Below are 24,678 nucleotides of genomic sequence, written 5' to 3' on the forward strand. Positions count from 1 at the left end.
CTCCAATGGCCTCCTCTCCTAAGCTAAATCTCAACTCTGGCGTCTCTTTGCCTGATCCAACAAAGTATCGTCGCCTCATAGGAAGTCTCCAATACCTTCAGTTCACACGGCTTGATATTGCTTTTGCAGTGAACAAACTGTCACAGTTCATGCATCTCCCTACTGAAGATCACTGGCAAGCTGCGAAGAGAATACTCAGGTACCTTGCTGGAACTCCAAGTCATGGTATTTTCTTCTCTGCATCAAACAAACTTGTGCTTCAAGGTTACTCTGATGCGGACTGGGGCGGTGACTCCGACGACTACGTATCCACCAACTCATATGTAGTCTATCTGGGAAAGCATCCAGTTTCCTGGTCATCTAAAAAGCAAAATGGAGTTGCAAGGTCCTCTACAGAGGCCGAGTACAGGGCCGTTGCCAACGCAGCATCAGAAATCAACTGGATATGCAATGTCCTGTCCGAACTTGGCATTTCCTTACCGACTGCTCCTGTTATCTTCTGTGACAATGTAGGTGCCACGTTCTTGTGTGCCAACCCGGTTTTTCATTCCCGCATGAAACACATTGCTCTCGACTATCATTTTGTCAGAAACCAGGTGCAACGTGGTGCTCTTGCAGTAGCTCATGTTAACACACGCGATCAACTAGCAGACGCACTGACGAAACCGCTCTCTCGAGCACGCTACTTGGAACTCAGAAACAAGCTGGGAGTGTGTTCCCCCACTCCATCTTGAGGGGGAATGTAAGAGATAAGAAGATATACGATGAAGATCTCACATTAACTTCTCAATATTATAGCTTCTCTGTTTTAGGAATGTTGTTAATATCTTCCCTAGAGTCTGTGATGTATATATTGCCTCTCTTGTACATTGTTAACGATGAGCTTAATACAATCTTTACACTTACATGAATATGCCCTTTGTTTTTTTCTAATGTTTACAATGGTTGTTTCTGATTAACACATATTATAAGCTAGTATCTTCCTAGCTGGCTTTTGTTTGTTTTTTTTAACTATCTCAGATTGTTTTTGTTTCTTTGGCAACATGGAAAAATATTAATGTTATCCGGTTATGGTACTTTAATGTATTGATTATATACTATAACCGACAATATAGCTTAAACTTATAATTCTTAAAAGTAACGGATCTAGTTTTCGCCGTGATGTTGAACAATGTTGTCATCCATGATGAGACGACCAACCATGCTCTATTGACATGACTGCGTTGTGTTTTCTTCAGTGTTGGGTTAGTATTTCCCTAAGATATAGTGATGATATGGCTTGGAGTATTCATAAAAAGGAGAGGAAACAAGAGCTGGTGCTGAAGTGGAAGACGGCTCACGTGGAGTAAGTCTTGGCAAAGTAATGCAAAGAGAGAGGATACAGAAAAGAGACTTGAGTATATACATGAAGTAGCCTTAAGAGGAAATCACAATTAGTACAGACAGAACAAGGGGAAATGAATAAGAAATGAACATACATTGATATATTTATACAAAATACATGTACAAAGAAAATGTATTCATATTTTACTTGAATCAATGTAAACATTTGTACTCCGTATAAAAATCATCAAATGCCAAAAGACTTAACTTGGTTTTGTTCATCAACTACAATGGCACTGGAGGCTTTTCCAACCATTTGGCACGAAACCCAGTTCCCTTGCAATCGCTACAGCAAGCGGAACCCTTAAAACCACAACAACAACAAAAAAAAAAGAATCAAACATTCATACTTGTAAGGATATATAAACAGAAACACCACAAGTACTTTTTGGGTAGACAGAGAAAACGATTAAAAACATTGAGTAATCTGATTAGATTATTACTAACCTTCCCGGAGCAGATAACACAAGAAGTATTCCTTGAAGGAACCTGGCAAAGCATGTTATCACCGAGGATGAAGAATCCTGTACCCGCACACCATTTGCATTCAACATGACCCTTTGAATTGCACGATGAACACCCAACGGGTCTTGGTTGCTGCAATGAACAAAAAAAAAAGAGAGAGAAAAACAAATCATTAATTAAAACGACCGTGTTAGAAATATTCATCTCCTAACAGTAAACTTGATCGATGTGAAATTTACAGATCCAAGTAGTTAATCTCGTCAAACGAAATTGCATATATGGGAATGGGAGAGAATCAATTAGCAAGGTGTAAGAGGAGGAACCTGAGAGATAAGCCAGGCTTGTTCCACACGCTTAGCGAAATTGGAAGAGCTCTCGGGGGAATCAACCGCCGATGCCCTTACGGTGGCCGGAGAACGGCGAATCGTGGTTGAAGTCGGACTGATCGCTACAAAACCTAGCTTCGTTCTCCTCGGAGATATCCATGGATTCATTATCGATTTCGGTACGATCCGCGACTCGCAACACATGCAAATCGCCATTTCTTCTTCTTCTTCCTCGCCGAGAGGTTTGAATAATTCAGCAGAAATTAAAAAAGACTTTTAAATTGTTTTTTGCGTACCAAATTGGAGGACGGTTTGAGGAGGAGAAATGCCTTAGAAATTGTTATTGGACCCTGGGCCCACAATTTACACAGAGCCGGTTCTGTCTTGGTTTTTCCCGATTCAATTTTAACGTATCTTAACCGGTGGGAAAATCCCGGTTGAGACAACAAATGATTACTTAATCCGAATCAATCACAGACGTTGTCTATGGATTTTGTTGAAGCTAATCTTGCTACAGTATGAGTTAATTATCTGAATTTGACGCACAATCAACACATCTGCATTCGAGATACCTCAGGTGGCCTAACGACAGTATTGAAGGGATTCTCACACACAACTGCCAGAGATCGCGGGTTCGACACTCTGTCGGCGGGGTGGTACTGAAACCCCTCCAAAAAATCCTAAGGAGTTTTCCTGGATGCGGGGCCTTTCGGTGTGAGATCAGTCACTATGAAAAGTTTACCCACAACAGTTTTGGAACCAAAACACTTTTTCTCTCTCTCTCTCTCTCTTTCTCTCCCGTATCTCTGCAAACTTGTGAGCTCCTCTTCTCTCCGGCGCGTGGTTGGCCGTGCGCCACCGCCGGTGGGTCATTCCTTTCCTCTTCCTTGTTTTATTGCCTCTCTCTTGTTTCTCTTCGCCTCCCAGCCGTGATGTCGACCCCCTGGAGCTACTGGTGGACCCAAGATTTCGGATCTGTGGCCACAGAGATGGATCTCCGTGAAGTCGGTTCTGTCTGGTGATTAGACGAGGTTGGGAGTAGGAGAAGCAGAGGAGGTCGGCGTTTAGGGTTTCAGCAAGATCTGGTGTTCCTGCTCTGTAGAGTGGTCCAGCTTGGGGTTTGTGGTCTCGCTCGCTCGGTGTCGAGTGGTGGGGCTCCCTCTCTCTTGTCCGGTCAAGTTAGCCTGCAGGGTTGGTTCTCCTTAGGCGCGTGCGGCGTAGCGAAAGTGGCTGTGTGGTTGTTGTAGCTGCGTCGGTGTTTGTGTGCGCGGGTTGTGTTCTGACTGCAGATTTGCCGTCTATGACTTGTCTGCGTCGTTCTGGCAAGCGCTCCATCTTTGTTCCCCGGTCTTTGCCACTTTTGGGTTTGCTGTGTCCTGCTTCGTGTAGGCACTCTCTGTTCCGTTCCGTCTCTTTGGTCTTCACATCGGCTCTCTGTTGCTGTTTCTCCAGAGAAGCTCTTTGGACTTATCACCGGTTCTCGGTGCTAGCGCGAGGCGGAGTTTCTCGGTTCTCCGTGGGGTATTCAGTGCTCTGGTTTCCCGTTGGAGCTTCGTGTCAAGATTCGCCTTCCCAACATCATAGTTGGGTCGCTTGAGCCACCATGATGGGTTAATCTTCTGTCCAGTTTGCAGGTTTGGAACAGCATATCCAAGATGTGGCTCTCATTGCAGCCCGTGTTCTTACTTGGCTCGCATTACTTCTAAGGTCGAGCCATAAATAAGTGTGACGTCGGAGCCTAGATGTGACTATCCAGATGGCGCAAATAGGGTTCTCTAGTGAGGTACGCAGTCTCTTGCTCTCGAGTGCTTGTCTCTTACTTCCGGTGGTAGTAGCGAGGTTCCAGGTGCTCGTCGTTTGAGTTTTCGCAAAGCTGCGCGGTGAATGGTGTCAATTATTTGAAGTAGCATTTTGGGCAAGCCGCATTCTACCGAACATGGTCTCATGGTAAAAGGCATCATTCTCATTTGGCAATGCTAGTTCTCGGACAAGCCGTTTCTTCGGCTTAGCTAGTTAACTCGTGTATTTTAAACGGTTGTATTGTCTACTAGTTCTCTCTGTGTTGCCTTTTCTTCTCTTCTCATGTTGTTTAGTTTTTTCGGTCTTATCCGCTGCCAGTTCTCTTTGTAACTTCTGTAAAAATTGAAAATCTTGGTATAAAATTTAACATTTACACCAAAAAAAGATAAATGAATATGAATACATTTTTTTTTCAACCTAATAATAAATTAATACTAAGCCTTGAAACAGCCACACACCACACAATCTAGCATGCTTAAACAATCATCAACCTATAACGTATTCATGAGATAGTATCTTTACCTCTCATCTTACAACCACCAAGTTCACATGCATGCTCCAAAGTTTGGGGAGTCCAAACTAGTCTTCTTTTACCAGACACTAGCTTCATGAATCATATGACTCTACCATGTCTCATTTCATTTCAAGACGTAATTAACTCGTGTTGCTTGCGAAAAGGTCGCTTTCTCACTTGTCACTTTCTTGGTGTGTTGAGTTACAATTACGGCTTCATCACTCTCTTTCTTTTATTCCGGTCTACAACAATCTTCTGTTTTCTGAAGAAATGTTGGTGATGGTTTCTTGTACACGTTGGTTGCCAGTCATTGCTTCTTTTGGTGTTGAAGTTTAAACTAACCAACCTCCTCTTTCTAGCGCTAACAGAAACTATAAATGTCAAAATTAGTAAATAGGAATAGTTGAAAGACCAGGTTCATTTGGAGGCACAGCGAAGTAAGAAGGCTTATATGCAAAAAGTCACTTTTTGCAAAAAAAAAAAGTTAGCTAAAAAGTTGTCTTTAAAACTTTTTACAAGAATTAGGATAAAAGTACAAATATAAATGTGGTTTAAAAAAATTGAGTTGATTGTATAGAGAACCGGATCCCTATTGATTCTCTTGTTTATATAAGAAATATACTGATATAGTGAAGTAATGTTTAACATATCTATTTATTTTTTTAACGTCTGATTGATTATACTATTACAACGATGAGCATATTACATAAACGAGTTTGATATCTCTATTTAAGCTATGAAATTTGGCATCTAACGATATGTATTTATTTTTGGTGGATCAACCATTATTAACTAAAAAATTATTAGTCGATTGAATAAGTTATTAGTCTATTTTGGAATTGACATCAATAAACTTCAAAATATATACCTAATTTATATTCGAATTGACTTCCAGAAACAAACAAAAAAGTGACACTATTTCACTTTATAAATGATTCGAAAGTGACGTAGAAAAAGATGATACGAAAGTAAAATGTTAAGTGGAATAAATTCAATAAAGGATGAAAAATGCCATTCTGTTATGAAAGTCAAAAAGGAGCCGTAATGTTTGAAATATAAAAAGACGTGGGGTTCGCTGCACTATTTGTACAGTAGATTTTTTCTCTATATAAACGATCGATTTCGATAGTTTAGAAGATCATCCCTCAACCTTCTCTTCTCTCTATAATAAACTCTTTCTATCAGTGTTAAAAATTCTACGGGTATAAATTTTGCCCTTATTCAAATTCTCGCGATATAATAAAATTCCAGTTCTTTTTATAACATGTTATCAGCATGATCACTCTGCGATTCGGTAAAATTTATTTGTATCATTTATACCCTGTTATAATGGCCGGAATACCGCCTATATTATTTACTAGCAATTTAATTTATTTATTGGTCGGCCGAGCCGCCTTATATTCTGTTTATTATTTATTGGTCGGCCGAGCCACCTTATATTCTGTTTATTATTTATTGGTCGGCGGAGCCGCCTTATATTTTGTTTATGTTTATTATTAATTGGTCGGCCGAGCCACCGTATAATTTATTTATTACGCTGCATTGATCGGCTGAGCCGTCGCATGATTTGTTGTCATAACATAAATATTTCATTGTCATAATTTTTTACTTTTATGAAATTTTATAGATTTTATTGACTGTTTAATACGATATTTTCAGACTGATTTTTAGTACACTCGATTTAACCTCAACGGTCACAAAGAAAATTTTTCAAAAATTTCTCCTTTCTCCAACGGTCATGAACAGTAATTTTTATCTATAAATACAACTCATTTTCACTCCATTTCATCATCCAAAACATTTCATCTTCTCTCAAAAAAAAAAAAAATTTCAAATCGCTCTCCTCCGATTTCTCATTTCAAGAAAGATGATTCGCGCACTTTTGTTTTTATGTGCCATTTTTATTTGTGTTTCTATTTATGGTTTATTCGTTGGAGAATTTACTCCGAGTGAATTTAAGATGAATATCGGTTTAATTTTTTTTTTACATCGCTTCTCCTTGTAATTGCTTGCATGATTAATGTAAACGGTTCCTTATAATATTAATAATATTCTAATAATTTTTATTTATGTGCTTTAGAAATACAAATGACAAAAATCGAAAAACTTCAGTTTCCGGTATTGGAAGTAACTGGGACAAACTACACGGCATGGGTTACAAACATGGAGCTTCATCTAGATTCCGAGGAAATACTCGGAACAATAAAAGACGGCAATATATCAACCTCTCATGAAAAAGCTAAGGCCGTGATATTTCTGAGAAGGCATCTAGATGAAAATCTTACGCATGATTATGCGAGAACCAAAGATCCCTTAGATCTTTGGAAAGCTCTGAAGGAGAGGTTTGATAACCAAAAGAAAATTACTCTCCCCCATGCACTCGATGAGTAGAAAAATCTACGATTTCAAGATTTTGAAAAAGTGAAAACGTACAATTCCGCTATATTGAGAATAGCGGCGCAATTAGATTATTGCGGTAAGCCTGTCTCGGAAGCAGAAATGCTCGAGAAAACTTACCAAACGTTCCACAAAAATCATTATGTTCTACAAGAACAATATAGAAATTGTGGGTATACGAGGTTCTCTGAACTCGCTGTGGCGCTTATAATAGCGGAGAGAAATAATGAACTCCTCATTAAAAACCACAATGCCCGACCCACGGGAACCAAAGCATTTCCTGAGGTAAATGCAACGGATATAAAAAATCCAGAAAAAGGAAATTATTCCTATCGTGGGCGTGGTCGTGGCCGTGGTCACAATCGTGGTTTTGGTCGTGGTCGTGGTTATCGATTTAACCGCAACCATGAAAGGAGTAACAACCCAAGAGGAAGGGGATCCAACACATGGAATCGATCTGATCGGGTAAAAGGGAAAGAAACCCAAGAAAACCCTACTCATAAAAATGAGAACGTCTGTTACAGATGTGGATCGAAGGGACACTGGTCTCAAGTATGTCGAACTCCTCGGCATCTATGCCAATTGTACCAAGAATCTATTAAAGGCAAGGCAAAGGAAGTAAATCTCAATGAACACCTTGTGGGTACAACATCGACATACCTCGAATCCTCTGACTTTATGGGAGATTTCGACGAGGCCACTCATCAAAATAATTGAAGTGCTTGTACTGATCAAGCTTAATAATGCCTAGTGATGCCATAAAATATTATGTATTTCACTTTCAAAATAATGTTGTATTTCAAAATATCTAATGTATAATTATTGTGTACTTGTTATTGATGAATAATATGTTTACTTATGAAAGTTTATTTTCTTTATTAATATTAACTGTGTGTTACAGAAATGGATAAGAAAGCAAATGGAACAACAACTAAACAAATTGGTAGAGAAGTTTGCATACCAGATAGTGGCACAACGCACACTATACTGAAGGATAAGAGATATTTCTCTACTTTAAAGTCAGTAAAAATGACTATAAACACAATATCAGGTCCTACAGACCTGATCGAAGGAATTGGCAAGGCGAACTTTATGTTGCCTAATGGAACAAAGTTTTCCATAGATAATGCCTTATATTCTCCAAATTCTAAGAAAAATTTGTTGAGTTTCAAAGATATATACCGTCAAGGGTATAACACTCAGTCTGCAACTGAGAATGGAAAGAAGTATTTGTATATAACTTCTGAAAAATCAGGCAAAGGCCTTGTACTGGAAAAATTTCCAGAACTTCCTTCTGGATTGCATCACACTTATATTGATGCTATAGAATCACATCTTGTGATCAAAAGAAATCCAGAAGATGTTACATTATGGCATGATCGTCTTGGTCACCCAGGCACTACAATGATGCGAAAAATCATTGAAAGCTCACATGGTCATTCAATAAAAACCCAAGATATATACCAAAGTAATAAAATGACATGTGATGCGTGTGCTCTTGGAAATTTAATCATAAGACCATCACCAACCAAAATTGACAAAGAATCACCAAAGTTTTTGGAAAGAATCCAAGGTGATATTTGTGGACCAATACATCCACCGTGTGGACCATTCTACTACTTTATTCTACTATTAATCGATGCATCGAGTAGATGGTCACATGTTTTTTGTTATCATCTCGAAATATGGCATTTGCGAGATTTCTAACTCAGATAATCAAATTAAGAGCACAGTTCTCAGATTATCCAATTAAAAGAGTTAGATTAGATAACGCTGGTGAATTCACATCCCAAGCTTTTAATGATTATTGTATGGTATCAGGGATTGAAGTAGAGCATTCTGTTGCTCATGTTCATACACAAAATGGTTTGGCAGAATCATTAATTAAACGGCTGCAACTAATTGCAAGGCCATTGATCATGAGATCAAAACTCCCAACCTCTGTATGGGGACATGCTATTTTGCATGCAGAAGCACTAATTCGGATAAGACCAAGTGCATACCACAGATATTCCCCATTACAGTTAGCATTTGGAAAAGAACCAAATATCTCTCATCTAAAAATCTTTGGTTGTGCGGTTTATATTCCAATAGCACCACCGCAACGTACAAAGATGGGACCGCAAAGACGGTTGGGAATATATATTGGCTATGATTCTCCATCAATAATAAGATACCTAGAACCACAAACTGGTGATGTGTTTACGGCACGATTTGCCGATTGTCATTTCAATGAGAAAGAATTCCCAACTCTAGGGGGAGACAATAAACAAGTAGGAAAAGAGATCAAATGGAGTGTACCATCGTTATTACACCTTGATCCTCCTACGAAACAGTCAGAACTAGAAGTTCGACGTATCATGCATTTACAAAATATAGCAAATCAGCTACCTGACGCATTTGCTGATACCAAAATGGTAACTAAATCACATATACCCGCTGCAAATACTCCTGCTCGTATTGAAATACCACAAAATGGTGGAACGGCAGTTGATACACGTGAATCAGGAACACGTTTAAAGCACGGTAGACCTATTGGTTCAAAGGATAAACTTCCTAGAAAACGTAAGGAATGTGAAAAGCATGATACTCCCAAAATAGCAGAAAATATTTTGGACGAAGAAAATTGTAAATCTAACGACAATATAAAGCATCTTGAATCTGAAGGAAATCATGAGATTTCTATCAATTACATCCATAATGGAAAGATATGGAAACAAAATGAGATGGATGATATTGATGACGTTTTCTCATACCTTTTAGCAAAGGAAATAAATGAAGAAAACGAAGATCCAGAACCAAAGTCTGTATATGAATGTCAAAAGAGACATGACTGGATAAAATGGAAAGATGCAATTCAAGTCGAACTAGATTCGCTTAACAAACGAAATGTATTCGGACCTATTGTGCTCACACCCAAAGATGTAAAACCTGTTGGGTACAAATGGGTGTTTGTCCGAAAAAGAAATGAGAAAAACGAGATTACAAGATACAAAGCTCGTCTCGTAGCCCAAGGTTTCTCTCAAAGGCCAGGAATTGATTATGAGGAAACTTATTCTCCTGTTATGGACGCAATCACATTTAGATTCCTGATGAGCCTAGCGGCCAATGAAAATTTAGAAATGCGTCTCATGGATGTCGTTACGGCATATTTATATGGATCATTAGATACTGATATCTATATGAGAATCCCAGATGGATTTAAAATGCCAGAAACGTTAAGTTCCAAACCTAAAGAGTTATGTGCAATAAAATTGCAAAGATCATTATATGGGTTAAAACAATCTGGACGAATGTGGTATAATCGTCTCAGTGAACACTTAACAAAAGAAGGATACACAAATGATCCTATATGTCCTTGTGTTTTCATAAAGAAAACAACATCCGGATTTGTGATAATCGCGGTGTACGTTGATGATCTTAATATTATTGGAACTCAAAACGAAATCCAAAAGGCATCAAACTATCTGAAAGGAGAATTTGAGATGAAAGATCTCGGGCAGACAAAATATTGTCTAGGATTACAAATTGAGCATTCTCGAAAGGGTATATTTGTACACCAGTCTACATATACCAAACGAGTATTGAAACGCTTTAACATGGATAAAGCAACTCCTCTTAGCACCCCGATGGTCGTTAGATCACTTAATGTTGAAAATGATCCGTTTCGACCATCTGAGGAAAATGAAGAAATACTTGGTCCTGAAACTCCATACTTAAGTGCAATTGGAGCTCTTATGTATCTTGCAAATTGTACTCGACCTGACATATCTTTTGCCGTTAATCTTTTAGCGAGATTCAGTTCGTCTCCTACGCGAAGACATTGGAATGGAATTAAACATGTTTTTCGTTACCTCAAGGGACCATTGATTTAGGCTTGTTTTATCCTAAAAGTTCAAAAGGTCAAATGTTGGTTTTGCAGATGCAGGTTATTTTCAGATCCACACAAAGCTCGATCCCAGACAGGATATGTTTTTACAATTGGAGGCACGCCATATCTTGGCGTTCTCAGAAGCAAACACTTGTTGCTACTTCTTCAAATCACGCTGAGATCATTGCACTCCATGAAGCAAGTAGAGAATGTGTATGGCTAAGATCAATAAGCCGACACATCTGTTCAAGCAGTGGGATTGATGAAAATACGGAGCCAACTATTCTATATGAAGATAACGCGGCATGTGTTGCTCAAACGAAGGAAGGATATATCAAAAGCGATAGAACCAAACATATACCTCCGAAGTTCTTCTCATACACCCAAGAGCTCGAGAAGAATAAAGAGATTGAAGTAAGATATGTTCGATCATGCGACAATGCAGCCGACCTCTTCACAAAATCACTCCCTACCTCGGTATTTAGGAAACACATCCATAACATTGGGATGCGCCATCAGAAGGATCTATGACTGTTCATTCGAGGGAGAGCTTACGTGGTTGTACTCTTTTTACCTTACTATGGTTTTTTCCATTGGGTTTTCCTGGAAAGGTTTTTAATGAGGCAACAAAGACGTTAAGCGAGAGCGGATAGTGACACCGGCCCCCAAGGGGGAGTGTTACGAAAGTCAAAAGGAGGAGCCGTAATGTTTGAAATATAAAAAGATGTGGGGCCCGCTGCACTATTTGCACAGTGGATTTTTTTCTCTATATAAAGAAGATCATCCCTCAACCTTCTTTTCTCTCTATAATAAACTCTTTCTATCAGTGTTAAAAATTCTACGGGTATAAATTTTGCCCTTATTCAAATTCTCGCGATATAATAAAATTCCAGTTCTTTTTATAACACATTCCACTAATTGCCAAACAAAAATTTAATTTCCACTACTCCCTCTCTCTACCATTTTATTTTAAATGGTGTTTAAAGTTTTTACACAAAGATTAAGAAAATATAAATTTCTATGTAATTTATCTTGGTTATATAAAATTGTATTAAATAAAATCAGTCTAACCAATAAAAAAAACATATAGTATTTTGTAATTGATTACAAATTTCACTTGACATTAAATTTTATCTAAAAATGTGATAACATCATGAAACAAGATAAAAATGCTTGAACACCGCCTCAAAACCTAAAGAGGGAGTATAAATTATTGGAAAGTAAATGCTCTCAAGTCGAATAACAATGTCATTTTCCACTATAAATATCCCTCCCACCTAATCCATTATCTCCCTCATCTTATCACTTGGATCTTTCCAGAAAAATTCGATTCCGAGAGAGAGAGAGAGAGGGTGAGAGAGAGAGAGAGAGCGAAAATGGAGTTCACGGCAGAGCAGCTTAGCCAGTACAACGGGACCGACTCATCGAAGCCGATCTACGTGGCGATCAAGGGCCGAGTATTCGACGTCACCACCGGCAAATCCTTCTACGGCGCAGGAGGCGATTACGCGATGTTCGCGGGAAAAGACGCGAGCAGAGCCCTGGGGAAGATGAGCAAGAACGAAGAAGACGTGTCTCCTTCCCTTGAAGGTCTCACCGAGAAGGAGATGACCACTCTTAATGATTGGGAGAAGAAGTTTGAAGCTAAGTATCCCGTCGTTGGCCGCGTTATCTCCTAAGTTCAATCATATCCTTCCGATCTCTGGTTTGTAACTATGATATGTGGATCTGTGTATGCGTTTGTGTTTTCGTGTTTGATCTGATCGTTTGATGAATGTAATAAATTGGTGTTCCTTACTCTTTATTACTCATGTCAGATTTGAGATTGACCTATCTCCAGATAGATCTGCGTCGTATCAGATCAAAATTGATGACTGATTGACTGTGTTAGGGATTCTCCAAATCTTGGTTCTATTCTTAATCCGGTTTAGTGAATTTAGAATTATGGCTTAAATGAAATCATCCCGGAGTTTACAGTGTTAGCGTGGCATAGAAATCGATTGTGTTGATTTGTGTAGTTTTCAAAATAGAGAAGAAAAATTAATGGGGGTGGGGGTGTTCTCTTCGCTCTCTATGAGGCTCAACATAGTGGAATGACATGTATTTCTTCTTGAACTTCTTCTCTGCGCTCTCTTATGGCTATCTCCCCTTGGTTTGGATGTCATTCCACGAACCCATAATATCTCTGCACAACTAAACAAATTAAAAATAAGGGAGACATGACAAGATAGTGAGACCTTGATTCAAAAGTCGGATACATATGGGTCAGGCTATAGCATATAAAGTACAAGCTTTTAATGCCCTGCAAGCAACTAAGTAAGTACAAGCTTTTAATGCCCTGCAAGCAACTAAGTTCAGACATACAATGAGTGACAAGAGAGTGTCACTATATTCTGCAGCAGAACTGTTGGCTTGAAATGTAAATCTGGTAACTTATATTGTCTTTGGGATCATTTAAAAATGTGTAAAGCTTACTTTGTATGTTATTGTTGGCTTTCAAGATCTTGAGCTAGGTTCGAAGTTTTATGTATCTCATAGTCAGTCATAGACATGTCAGCTTCTTGTTGGCGACATATAGTTGATAAAGAGATGTAACTGGGTTTGTAGACCAGATAAAAGCTTGAGCACAACATGTTTACAGCTATAGATGTGTTCTAGATCACACAAAACAAACAAAAGCTTGAGCACATCATTGATCAAAATCATGCTCGTTTCATTGGATAGTTCCCATTACCAGTCTCCGCAGGTTTAGTAGTTTTCTTCCTCTTCTTTGGCTCACCCTAGAGTTAAACAATTAACAAGAACATGAGAAGTAAAAAGAGAATGCTGTGGTTTCTTACATCTAATACGCTAATTAAAACCTATAAATTTCAAACCACGTTGTGTTAATACAATCTTTGTAGTGAGCAGCAAAAATGTGATCTTCACCTCTACATACAGTTTTCCATTTCTATAGCATCTCTAACTCATCTTTATATTTACCTTTATAATAACATTGAGTCAAATTTATTCTTCTAAAAAGAAAACTACTATTTTCCCTCTTTATCAAAAAAAAAAAAAGCATTTCATGATTTTTCCTTTGAATATAAATTTTTGTTTTACAAGAACACATGAAAATAAAATTCTTTTCTGTTTTACACTTTTTTTTATTTTATAAGATAAAATAATAAAGTACAGAATATTGGAGATGGTGGAGAAACCAAACAAGTTTGGAGTAATTATTCAAAATGTGTTTATTCGTTGGACCCATAGAGCCTTAACAAAACGAAAGGCTAAGCCCAAACATAGAAGGCGATAGATGGATAAACCAGAGGAGAGAAGGAGCACAGAGAGCCAAACAGAAATAATTCGGGATTAGGGTTAATCTCTCTCCCAAACTCCGCCCAATCTCTCTTTCTCTTTCTCCGCCGCGCGCAACTATAACCGCTACCTATATATTCACACACACACACACACACACACTGGTACTGCTTCTCAGCTATCATGAGCGGTCAAACCTCTTGCAATAATGACCGAACAAGAACGTACTGGACCCCAACGATGGAGCGTTTCTTCATAGATCTAATGCTCGACCATCTCCACAGAGGCAACAGAACCGGCCACACTTTCAACAAGCAAGCCTGGAACGAGATGCTCTCCGTTTTCAACTCCAAGTTCGAGTCCCAGTACGACAAAGACGTGTTGAAGATCCGGTACACGACTCTTTGGAAACAGTATAACGACGTGAAGAGCCTTCTTGATCATGGAGGGTTCTCTTGGGACCAGACTCATGAGATGGTGGTCGGAGATGAGAGTCTGTGGAGTTGTTATCTCAAGTCTCACCCTGAGGCGCGTGTCTACAAGACCAAACCCGTGTTGAATTTTAATGATCTGTGTTTGATCTATGGGTATACGGTTGCAGATGGGAGGTACAGTAGGTCAAGCCATGATGTAGAGTTTGAAGATGAGATCAATGGAGTTAACATTGGTGTGTTCTTGCTCTTTCTTGATTTTATTGCAAATTGTGTTTTGTCTGTAGGTGAAAGTAGTAGTGGAAGTCTTGTTTAGTGATATTTTGCTGTAGCTTTTAGTTAGTTTGGTGTTTAGTTGCTTTTAGAGTCCGAATGGCAACAATAACTAGGGTGACATATAGATACTATATGTAGATATTTTTGTTACTATTAATTACGAAGCCTTAATTTCTTTCTGCCATAAGTCCTCTATGTACAACATTTTACCAAAAAAAAAAAAACTTACAATGAGTGATGAGTTCTATGTTCAATAGGTGAAAGTAGTAGTGGAAGTCTTGTAATGTCAAGTAAAGAAACCTCGAAAACCGAGTGGACTCCGGTAATGGACCAATACTTCATCAGCCTTATGCTTGATCAAATCGGAAGAAGTAACAAGACTGGCAATGCTTTCAGTAAGCAAGCCTGGACAGATATGTTAGCTTTGTTCAATTCTAGGTTCAGTGGTCAGTATGGGAAAAGAGTCTTAAGGCATAGGTACAACAAGTTGTCTAAATACCACAAAGACATGGGAGCTATCTTGAAACAAGACGGATTTTCGTGGGACGAAACTCTGCAGATGATAGCTGCAGATGATGCCGTTTGGAACTCTTACATCAAGGTTTGAAATTCTCAAGTCTCGTAATGAATATTTTGATCTGAAATTGGCACTTATGATGTTTGATGAAAGCAGGAGCATCCACTTGGTAGAACATATAGGATGAGGTCATTACCGAGCTACAACGACTTGGAATTAATATTTGCTAATCAAGTCCAAGGCAAAGATGATGCTGTGCCAGATGAGACTAACGCGAGCCAGCCTCAGAGTGTTGATCGTACAAGGACGTTTTGGACTCCGCCGATGGACAACTATCTGATCGATTTGTTATATGACCAAGTGAATAAAGGGAACAGAGTTGGGCAGACTTTCATCACAAGTGCTTGGAACGAAATGATTACATCATTTAATACCAAATTCGAGTCTCAACACGGCAAGGACGTTCTGAAGAACCGGTACAAACACTTGAGGAGGTTGTACAACGACATAAGGTTTCTTCTCGAGCAAGACGGGTTCTCATGGGATGCAAGGAGAGATATGGTTGTTGCAGATGATAGCGTTTGGTATCCATATATAAAGGTAAGCAACATTCTTTCCCCTTTTTAAGATAAAAGTTATATATATATATATATATATATAGTTGTGTTGTGGTATGATTAAATGAAACGTGTGCAGGGACATCCAGAAGCTCGACCATATAGAGTCAAAACTATTCCAATTTACCCAAATCTTTGCTTTATTTTTGGTAAGCAAATGTCTGATGGGAGATACACACGCTTGGCTCAAGCTTTTGATCCCACTCCGGCAGAAACTGTGCGCATAAACGGTAAGCTTCTCTTTATTTGAATACCATGAGTTTCTGGGCCGTAATCCCCAGGCCCGACACATCATATAATATTAGTTTCGTCCAAGCGGTCACTCGAACGGGGGACTTCTGACACAATGGTCAGGATTCTTTCGAGTTGAGCTAACTATTTTTTTTTTATCCCACTGTTATCTACTTTTGATTCATTAAGCTTTGTATGTGAGACTGCTGCTACTGGAGAAGTGTTTCTTTGTCTTCTTATTTATATGAATCCTTGGCAGAAAGTGAAAGCGAAGATGGATTCAAGGAAACTTTCCAGATGGTGGTGCATGCTGCCGGTGAAGAGAAAGATGATTACCTCTGTAGCAGCAGTGGTCCTTCTCCTGTAGAATGGACAGCGGTCATGGACCGTTGTCTTGTTGATCTTATGCTTGAGCAGGTCAATAGAGGAAACAAAGTTGGTGAGACCTTCACAGAGCAAGCTTGGGCGGAGATGGCAGAATCCTTCAATGCAAAGTTCGGATTGCAGGCTGACATGTTTACTCTGGAGAATCGTTACATATTGATGATGAAAGAGCGTGACGACTTCAACAACATCCTTAATCTTGATGGCTTTGTTTTGGATGGAGAGAAGCAAATCATAGTTGCTGAAGATGAACATTGGGAAGCTTATATAAAGGTAAGGAGGCTAATCTAATGAAACACCATAGTGATGTTTTTCTTACTAGGTGTGTCTGAATTTTGGCAGGAACATCCAGATGCAACTATATATAAAGGTAAAACCTTGGAGGGTTATGGTGATTTGTGCAAGCTATATGAACATCTCTCACACGAAGGCTTCAACTGTGAGAATCTTATGATCGAGTTGGATAACTGTGGCCATGAGATTGATATGGTCGATGACTTTAGTTCTTCTACTCACAAGCAGCATTGTAAGCGAACCAACCCAATTTCAAATCCGGGGATAGATGCACGTAAGGCTCAGAAGACGGGAGTGGAGATGATGAGGAAGCCTCTAAGTGAGGCAGAAGGTGAAGGCGAGGATAAATTCACAAGAGTACAGAACGCCGTTGATGCACTACAAGCTTTACCAGACATGGATGATGAGCTTCTACTGGATGCTTGTGATCTTTTAGAAGATGAGAAGAGAGCAAAGACGTTCTTGGCTTTGGACGTCTCTTTAAGAAGGAAATGGCTAGTGAGGAAGCTCCGTCCTCCTTCGTCTAACGTCTACGTTTAAGCAGTGTGTGTGTCCCTCTATTTCTACTCAAATTTGTATGCACAGCAGAATAGTTTATGTAGTGTTGTAAAAGTATGTGGTGATCTTAGATACACGATCAAAAGCAAGAGTTTAGGTTATCTAACTTGCATTGTTCACTCGTCAATGATGCAAGAAATGAATAGCTCAAGGCATTGGTATTTAGGAAAGTCCCATCTGGCCATCTTTAAACAACATAACAAACAATCATTAACTAGACCATATCGAATTCAAACCGAAGATTATGCAATCAAAACTGAATAAACCAAAATTTGCACTATTCCAAATACTGGTCCAATGGTTAAACTTTCAATTGTTAACGAGGATAAGATCTGCGCATGATGAGTTTATTTGTATATATTATCGACAATTTTTTTAATATATTAGATCAGTTTATACTTCATTTGTGTCAGAATCACCACTCTTCCATTGTACATATACAATATTTTTTGTTGTTATTATATAATTTTTTTCGATGAACCGGATCAATTTTTATTAAAAATTGTGTAACAAAATTATAATAATATATCATGGGTTGATCGGATTATATATAAAAATAATTATGACACAAAAACTTTATTTTTTTCCACCGAAGACATTTTGAAAAAAGTAAACAGTACTGTTTCCACAGTTTAATTATTTTGACATTTATCTTCCATATGGTTTTGAAAGGTTTCAGATCAACCATCGAATTGATAGATGTCATTTTAATGCTTTTAGTCGTATGCTTAAGGAAAACTTACATTTTTGTAATTTAAAATTGTTTAAAAGAAACCAAAATATAACATATAAGAAAAAATCTAACATATAAGAAAAATATAACATATAAGGTTTCCTCATTTTTGTAATTTAAAGTCATTTAAAAAAATATATATAACATATAAGGTTTCTCCTTTTTTGTAATTTAAAGTCATTTTAAAAAATTCAAAGTATAACATATAAGAAAAAAATCTAATTTTTTATTATATGATTAAAGTGATTGTTTAATTTTTTTAATAATATAAAATTAAACAAAAATGAAAAAGGATGCAAAAATTGTTATCAAATCTTTATTATTCATAGTCATTAATTGCCACATATATGTTAATCACATTATATAATTTCGTAGCTTTTATTTAAAGAAAAAATGCACGCTTCTTATATTTTGGGTTAATATAATGTTCCATAGTAATTGGATTTGGACCAACATTTTTTTTTCAATTGATTCTTAAGCTGCCACTTAAGCTAAATTGACATCTTAATTAAATGACACCTAAGTAAGGTCTCTTTTTAATTAGTACAAACTTAAGGTTACAACTTTTTAAATGATGTTCAATTAACATATAAGGGATTCTAAGCCAATGGCTAAACTTCAATACTTACAATCCAATTCAATGGCCTAAATGTCATCATTATTCTAGAAAATCAGACAATACATTATTATTTTATCTTTCAAGTTATTCACAGACATCTTCTTTTCTACTACGTTCAAACTTCAATTTCCAGAAACTCCCTCTTTGACAATAAACTCTTTAATTCACTACCTTCATCAATAAATATCTCTCTCTCTCTGAAATTCAAAGCACATATTTAGAAACACTTCCATGTGTACAAGTACAAGTTCGATATCAGTGGTGGTTACTCTCAAAATATAAAGAAATGTATTTATGTTACAATGCAATAGATATTTACTGTTTTCTGTTAACCTTTTAAGTAGCTCACAATGTTCACTTCTCAGAAGAATAAAATCTGATGCTTCTATAGCTTCAGAGACTGCCTTAAATCGGCTTCAAGGAAACAAAATATATAATGAAGTCAAATCGTTGATCATGGATAAATGATTATGACTTTTGAAAATTGAGATTATCTAGTAACTAGTTACGGAGATCAAGCTGCTAATATCAAACTGACAAGTATTATTAAAACGATTAACAATCTTATTCTTATTATTATTTATAGATAAATAAGAACACCTTTATAAGTGTTGCTTTTTTATTTCTAATTATTTATAACTCCATTATTTTGCCACTCCTCTTTGTAAATAAAACAATTTGGTTCACACAAAATATAATACAATGATATATCAAAATTACCAAAAGTAAATTACTTTATTCGATGTTGTAGTAAAATCATTTAGAAAATCCATTATCTAACCATATTAAATAAAATAGGAAATGTTCTATAAGAACAGAAACTACCATGGTTTATGGTTATAAACCAAATAACCTGAAACTCTAGATATCTAAACCAAGCAAATGAAATTAGATATGATTTTAATCTGGTATATAACTTTTGTAAACCAAATGTTTTGGAAAAATTAACTGAAAAACCATATAGAGACTTTAACTCAAACTGACTAGGTGACATTTATAGCTCACAGGGACAACACCAAGTTTCTTCCAAATATTTGGGTTTATATCATATACCCGAAGCTCGTCAAAGATGTTTCTAACAAGTATAGATTGTCATCAACCACAGCAACAAAGGGCGGAGATTGGGAAGGCGCAATGAATGTCATGTATTTTAGCGTGTCAGGTATAAACTCCCAAGAATTTGTCGCCTCATCATAACTTTCTCCACAAGTTAGGTGTTTATCATTATCATCTCGGCCGCTGAGGACGTAAAATTTTCCACACAAGAAACATCCTGAGCTGAAATTCCTTGCTTTATGCATTCCATGAATCATCATCCACCTTTTTGTATCAGCATTATACTTTTCTACAGTTTGCACAACAACAGGGGTCCCATTTTCATCCATTTTAATTAGTGATTGTTTGAAGTTTTTGACTAAGTTTTTGTTAATTTTTTGAGAATATTTATTAGGTTTTCAAAGAAATGTTTTGAATACTTTTTGGCTTTCAATTAAATTAGTTATTTTATTTCATTGCAATTTTTTTTAAAAAAATATGTATGCATTATTAAAAAACAATAACTAACAAAGTTGATACCTGCGAAATAAAATAGTTCCATTTTAAATTAAAAGATAACTTTCATTCTATAATGAAAGTCCAGTTTGTATATTTTCTTCGATCAAAGTCTATTTGTGTATAGAACACATTAAATTTATAAATTGAAATTCAATTATTAATTTAATACCCTATGATTAACCTGATTCGAACCAAACTGTATTTGGTTACTCTGAGAATATAAAGAAATGAATTTTATGTTACAATTCAGCAGATATTTTATTGTTTGTCCGATACCTTTTAAGTAGCTTACAATGTTCACTTCTCAGAAGAAAAATTTGTGCTCCTATAGCTTCAGAGATTCTTTAAAACGGCTTCAAGGAAATAAAATATTGCGAACTCAAATCATTGATCTTGGATAAACGATAAAGAATTTTGAAATTGGGATTATCTAATAAAAAGTTACATAGATCAAGCAGCTAATATCGAACTGACATGTAATTTAAAAAAATAACAACCTTGTCCATATTATTATTTGTAGATAAATAAGCACATATTTATAAATGTTGCTCTTTTATTTCTAACTATTTACAACTCCATTATTTTTCCGCACCTCTGTGTAATTAATAAATATTGGGTTGACAGAAAATACGGTAAAATGATATATTAAATTACCAAAACTAAATTAGTTTATTCTCTGTTTTAGTAAAATCTTATAGAAAATCCATTATGTAACCATATAAAATAAAAGAGGGATTTTATAAATAAAAATAGATACAACCATGGTTTATGGTTAAAAGCCAAATGACCTTAAAAACTCTAGTTATCCGACCTAAAAAAATTAAGATACGATTTTAATGTGTTATAACTTTTACAAACCTAAAATTTTGGAAAATAAACTAAAACCAGATAGCGATTTTAACTGAATTACTAGGTGACATTTATGGCTGAAGAGGGAAAACACAAAACCAAATAAATAAATAACCATTACATAGACAACATAAGTATTTTTTTCACAAACATAAGCACTTAAAACAAACGAAAAACAACAACATTTTTATCCCAAATGAAAAACAAAAAATCAGAAAAACACAAACCAAACAACTTAAAACCAAATGCAACAACTTAAAACCAAATGCAACAACTTTAAGCACAAATGCAAAAACAAATAAGTTTCCAAGTTTTCCTTGGAAAAAACTTTAAGCAAACATCACACAACAGTTATGAATAAACTGTGGGAGCTCAGCACCAACACACCAATGTTTTATTTCTTCCCAGTGCTGCTCTTCCACGTCTGGAGAAGGACGGCATGAGTGAACTACTGTCTTCCTATGCCAAGAGTGAGAAGTTCCAATCACCAGAAGTCTGTCTCCCATCGATTTAAACGCAATTCCCATACCGAAGGCAGCGTTTGCGCTCACAGGGACAACACCAAGTTTCTTCCAAATATTTGTGTTTATATCATATACCCGAAGCTCGTTCAAAGATGTTTCTAACATGTATAGATTGTCATCAACCACAGCAATAAGGGGTGGAGATTGGGAATGCGCAATGACTGTCATTTCTTTTAGCATGTCAGGTATCAACTCCCAAGAATTTGTCGTCTCATCATAACTTTCTCCACAAGTGAGGTGTTTATCATTATCATCTCGGCCACCGAGGACGTAAAATTTTCCATGCAAGAAACATCCTGAGCTGAACTTCCTTGCTTTATGCATTCCATTAATCATAGTCCACCTTTTTGTATCAGCATTATACTTTTCTACAGTTTGCACAACAATAGGGTTCCCATTTTCATCCATTTTAATGCCTCCTGCAAAAAAATGCGGTTTTACCATGGCTCGCAGAACCGTACATGGCCCTCGGTGTGATCATTGAAGGACCTATGAACCACTTATGATTCTCTAGCTCATAGCGAAACACCACATTTCCATCTATTTCTCTCCCTATGACAATTAGTTGAGTACCCACACTAATTGTTTCCTTATCGCTGTGGAAAAAGCAATAGTCAGAAGAAGGAACTTTAGGAAGTCTCCGAAAGGTTTTAAAATCCTTATCAAACATTTCCCAATTAGATACAGCCCCTGAATGCAAAATCACATAGGGTTTCACAAGTCCCCTTTCTTCTCTCACCCTGAAAATTTCACAGCTCTTTAATAACTGCAAGAATTTCTTGTTAAGAAACTGCAGTTTCCAGTATTCAAAGCATGGTAGACGAGCAATGATCTCGACCTCAAGCTCGTACAAAAGCTTATGATCAACATAACAGACATCATGAGTTCTTAAACCTGCAAGATTCTGAAATTCTTTTGCAATTTCTCCTTTTTCTTCCTCGTCGGAATCAGAACAAGGTTTCACATTCAAGTCAGGTATGTGAGGTTTAATGCCAACCATTGAAATCTTCCTTGGTTCAGATTGGCTCAAGCTTGCTCCAACTTTAGGAGCCTGATCTTCTCTTAGCATTAGCACATCTCGATTTATTTTAGCCATCTCTTTTGACATTAATTCCTGTAAATTCCAAAATAATACTATGAATAACAGCATTCAATTCCAAGAATCTAACAGAATTTTTTTACTACATATAATTACAAACAATTTTACGTATTTGAACTCCCAAATTTTATTTAAAGAAACAATAATGGGATTCTGTTATATGAACTGGGAAATCAAAGAGATTCAAAAATAGCATTAACTAATATAAACTCAAAAATTGCAAGAAAATAATTAATTAATGCTTCTAAATAATTTAATGTTTTGAAAATTTAATATTTCAAGAGATTAAGAAAAATATTTCCCTAGTCTATACAATAATGTGAGCCACTAGAAAAATGTAATTTAAATTTATGCAACACGACGGAAATGGACAAGCACTGTTCTAAAACATATAATTACATGCCTTTTACGATTATAATTTTTCTATTTAAAGAACTTTCAAAATATCAAATTGGGAATATGTATTATTTCTTATAAGTAAATCAATATAATTTCAAAACTAAGCATATTATGACAAAGATTAATATATTATGTGATTGTGATGCAATATAAAAATCTGATATGTAATAATATCACTAGTGATTAGATTTATCATAAAATTTGCATGTGTACCTTAAAAACTGATAGAAATTCTTTATTGAATGCTCTCTTCAATCCCAGTTATATTTAGTTAGTTGAAAAGATGCATAAGAAATCTTGACTAAGTTACTCAGATATATATAGCATATGTGTTTTGAATTTTAGCTCTACCATAATTATAACGTTTTGTTTAATTTTCTTACCATATTAATACAATATCCTTATTCAACCTTCTACCATAAATACAAGTAATAAATTATCTGGAAATTTTGACTAAACTTTTATGAGTTTATTTAAATCTTTACCATACACGATAAGACTACTAATTAGTGATTGTTTGCAGTTTTGACTAAGTTATTGTTAATTGTCTGAGGATATTTATTAGGTTTTCAAAGAAATGTTTTGAATACTTTTTGGCATTCAATTAAATTAATTATTTTATTTCATTGCAATTTTTTTTTAAATGTATGCATTATTGAAGAACAATAAATAACAAAATTGATACTTGCAAAATAAAATGGTTCTATTTTAAATTAAAAGATTACTTTCCATCTATAATGAAAGTCCATTTTGTATATTTTCTTCGATCAAAGTCTATTTGTGTATATAACACATTAAATTTATAAATCGAAAGTCGATTATTAATTTAATACCCTGTGATCAACCTGATTCAAACCAAACTGTATTTGGTTACTCTGAGAATATAAAGAAATGAATTTATGTTACAATGCAATGGATATTTATTGTTTCTCCGATACCTTTTAAGTAGCTTACAATGTTCACTTCTCAGAAGAAAAATTTGAAGCTCTATAGCTTCAGAGAGTTCATTAAATCGGCTTCGAGGAAATACAATATTGCGAACTCAAATCATTGATCTTGGATAAACGATAAAGAGTTTTGAAATTGGGATGATCTAATAAATAGTTACAGGGATCAAGCCGCTAGTATCGAACTGACATGTAATAATATTTAGAAATAACAACCTTATCCTTGTTATTTATTTGTAGATAAATAAGCACATATTTATAAATGTTGCTCTTTTATTTCTAACTATTTACAACTCCATTATTTTCCCCAACTCTGTGTAAATAATAAATATTGGGTTCACAGAAAATACGATAAAATGATATATTAAAATTACCAAAACTAAATTATTGTATTCTCTGTTTTAGTAAAATATTATAGAAAATCAATTATGTAACCATATAAAATAAAAGAGGGATTTTTTAAATAAAAATAGATACAACCATGGTTTATGGTTAAAAGCCAAATGACCTTAAAAACTCTAGTTATCCGACCTAAAAAAAATAAATTAAGATACGATTTTAATGTGTTATAACTTTTACAAACCTAAAAT

At 36.0% G+C, this 24,678-nt stretch overlaps 3 protein-coding genes and 1 pseudogene across 3 annotated transcripts; 2 read left to right on the forward strand and 2 right to left on the reverse strand.

The window, feature by feature from the left end:
* Nucleotides 1–1,379: 1,379 nt before the first annotated feature.
* Nucleotides 1,380–2,501, reverse strand: LOC111205420. The gene is made up of 3 exons (XM_022701203.2): nucleotides 2,172–2,501; nucleotides 1,831–1,980; nucleotides 1,380–1,686 (listed from the first exon to the last, which is right to left on the reverse strand). Exons 1-3 carry the CDS (start codon nucleotides 2,388–2,390, stop codon nucleotides 1,609–1,611), a joined length of 447 nt encoding a protein of 148 aa, XP_022556924.2. The 5' UTR covers nucleotides 2,391–2,501; the 3' UTR covers nucleotides 1,380–1,608.
* A 9,497-nt stretch (nucleotides 2,502–11,998) lies between these two features.
* On the forward strand, nucleotides 11,999–12,555 carry LOC106433278 (probable steroid-binding protein 3). The gene has a single exon (XM_013874129.2). The coding sequence runs from the start codon at nucleotides 12,133–12,135 to the stop codon at nucleotides 12,433–12,435; it is 303 nt and encodes a 100-aa protein (XP_013729583.2). The 5' UTR covers nucleotides 11,999–12,132; the 3' UTR covers nucleotides 12,436–12,555.
* A 1,459-nt stretch (nucleotides 12,556–14,014) lies between these two features.
* Nucleotides 14,015–17,534, forward strand: LOC106391441 (L10-interacting MYB domain-containing protein). Its single transcript, XM_048756420.1, has 6 exons — nucleotides 14,015–14,723; nucleotides 15,021–15,364; nucleotides 15,437–15,880; nucleotides 15,977–16,127; nucleotides 16,388–16,785; nucleotides 16,855–17,534. Exons 1-6 carry the CDS (start codon nucleotides 14,240–14,242, stop codon nucleotides 17,344–17,346), a joined length of 2,313 nt encoding a protein of 770 aa, XP_048612377.1. The 5' UTR covers nucleotides 14,015–14,239; the 3' UTR covers nucleotides 17,347–17,534.
* Nucleotides 17,535–21,134: 3,600 nt separating this feature from the next.
* On the reverse strand, nucleotides 21,135–22,842 carry LOC125586376 (annotated as a pseudogene).
* Nucleotides 22,843–24,678: the final 1,836 nt, after the last annotated feature.

The sequence above is a fragment of the Brassica napus genome, chromosome C4, assembly GCF_020379485.1.
Source record: "Brassica napus cultivar Da-Ae chromosome C4, Da-Ae, whole genome shotgun sequence".
Taxonomy (NCBI): Eukaryota; Viridiplantae; Streptophyta; class Magnoliopsida; order Brassicales; family Brassicaceae; genus Brassica; species Brassica napus.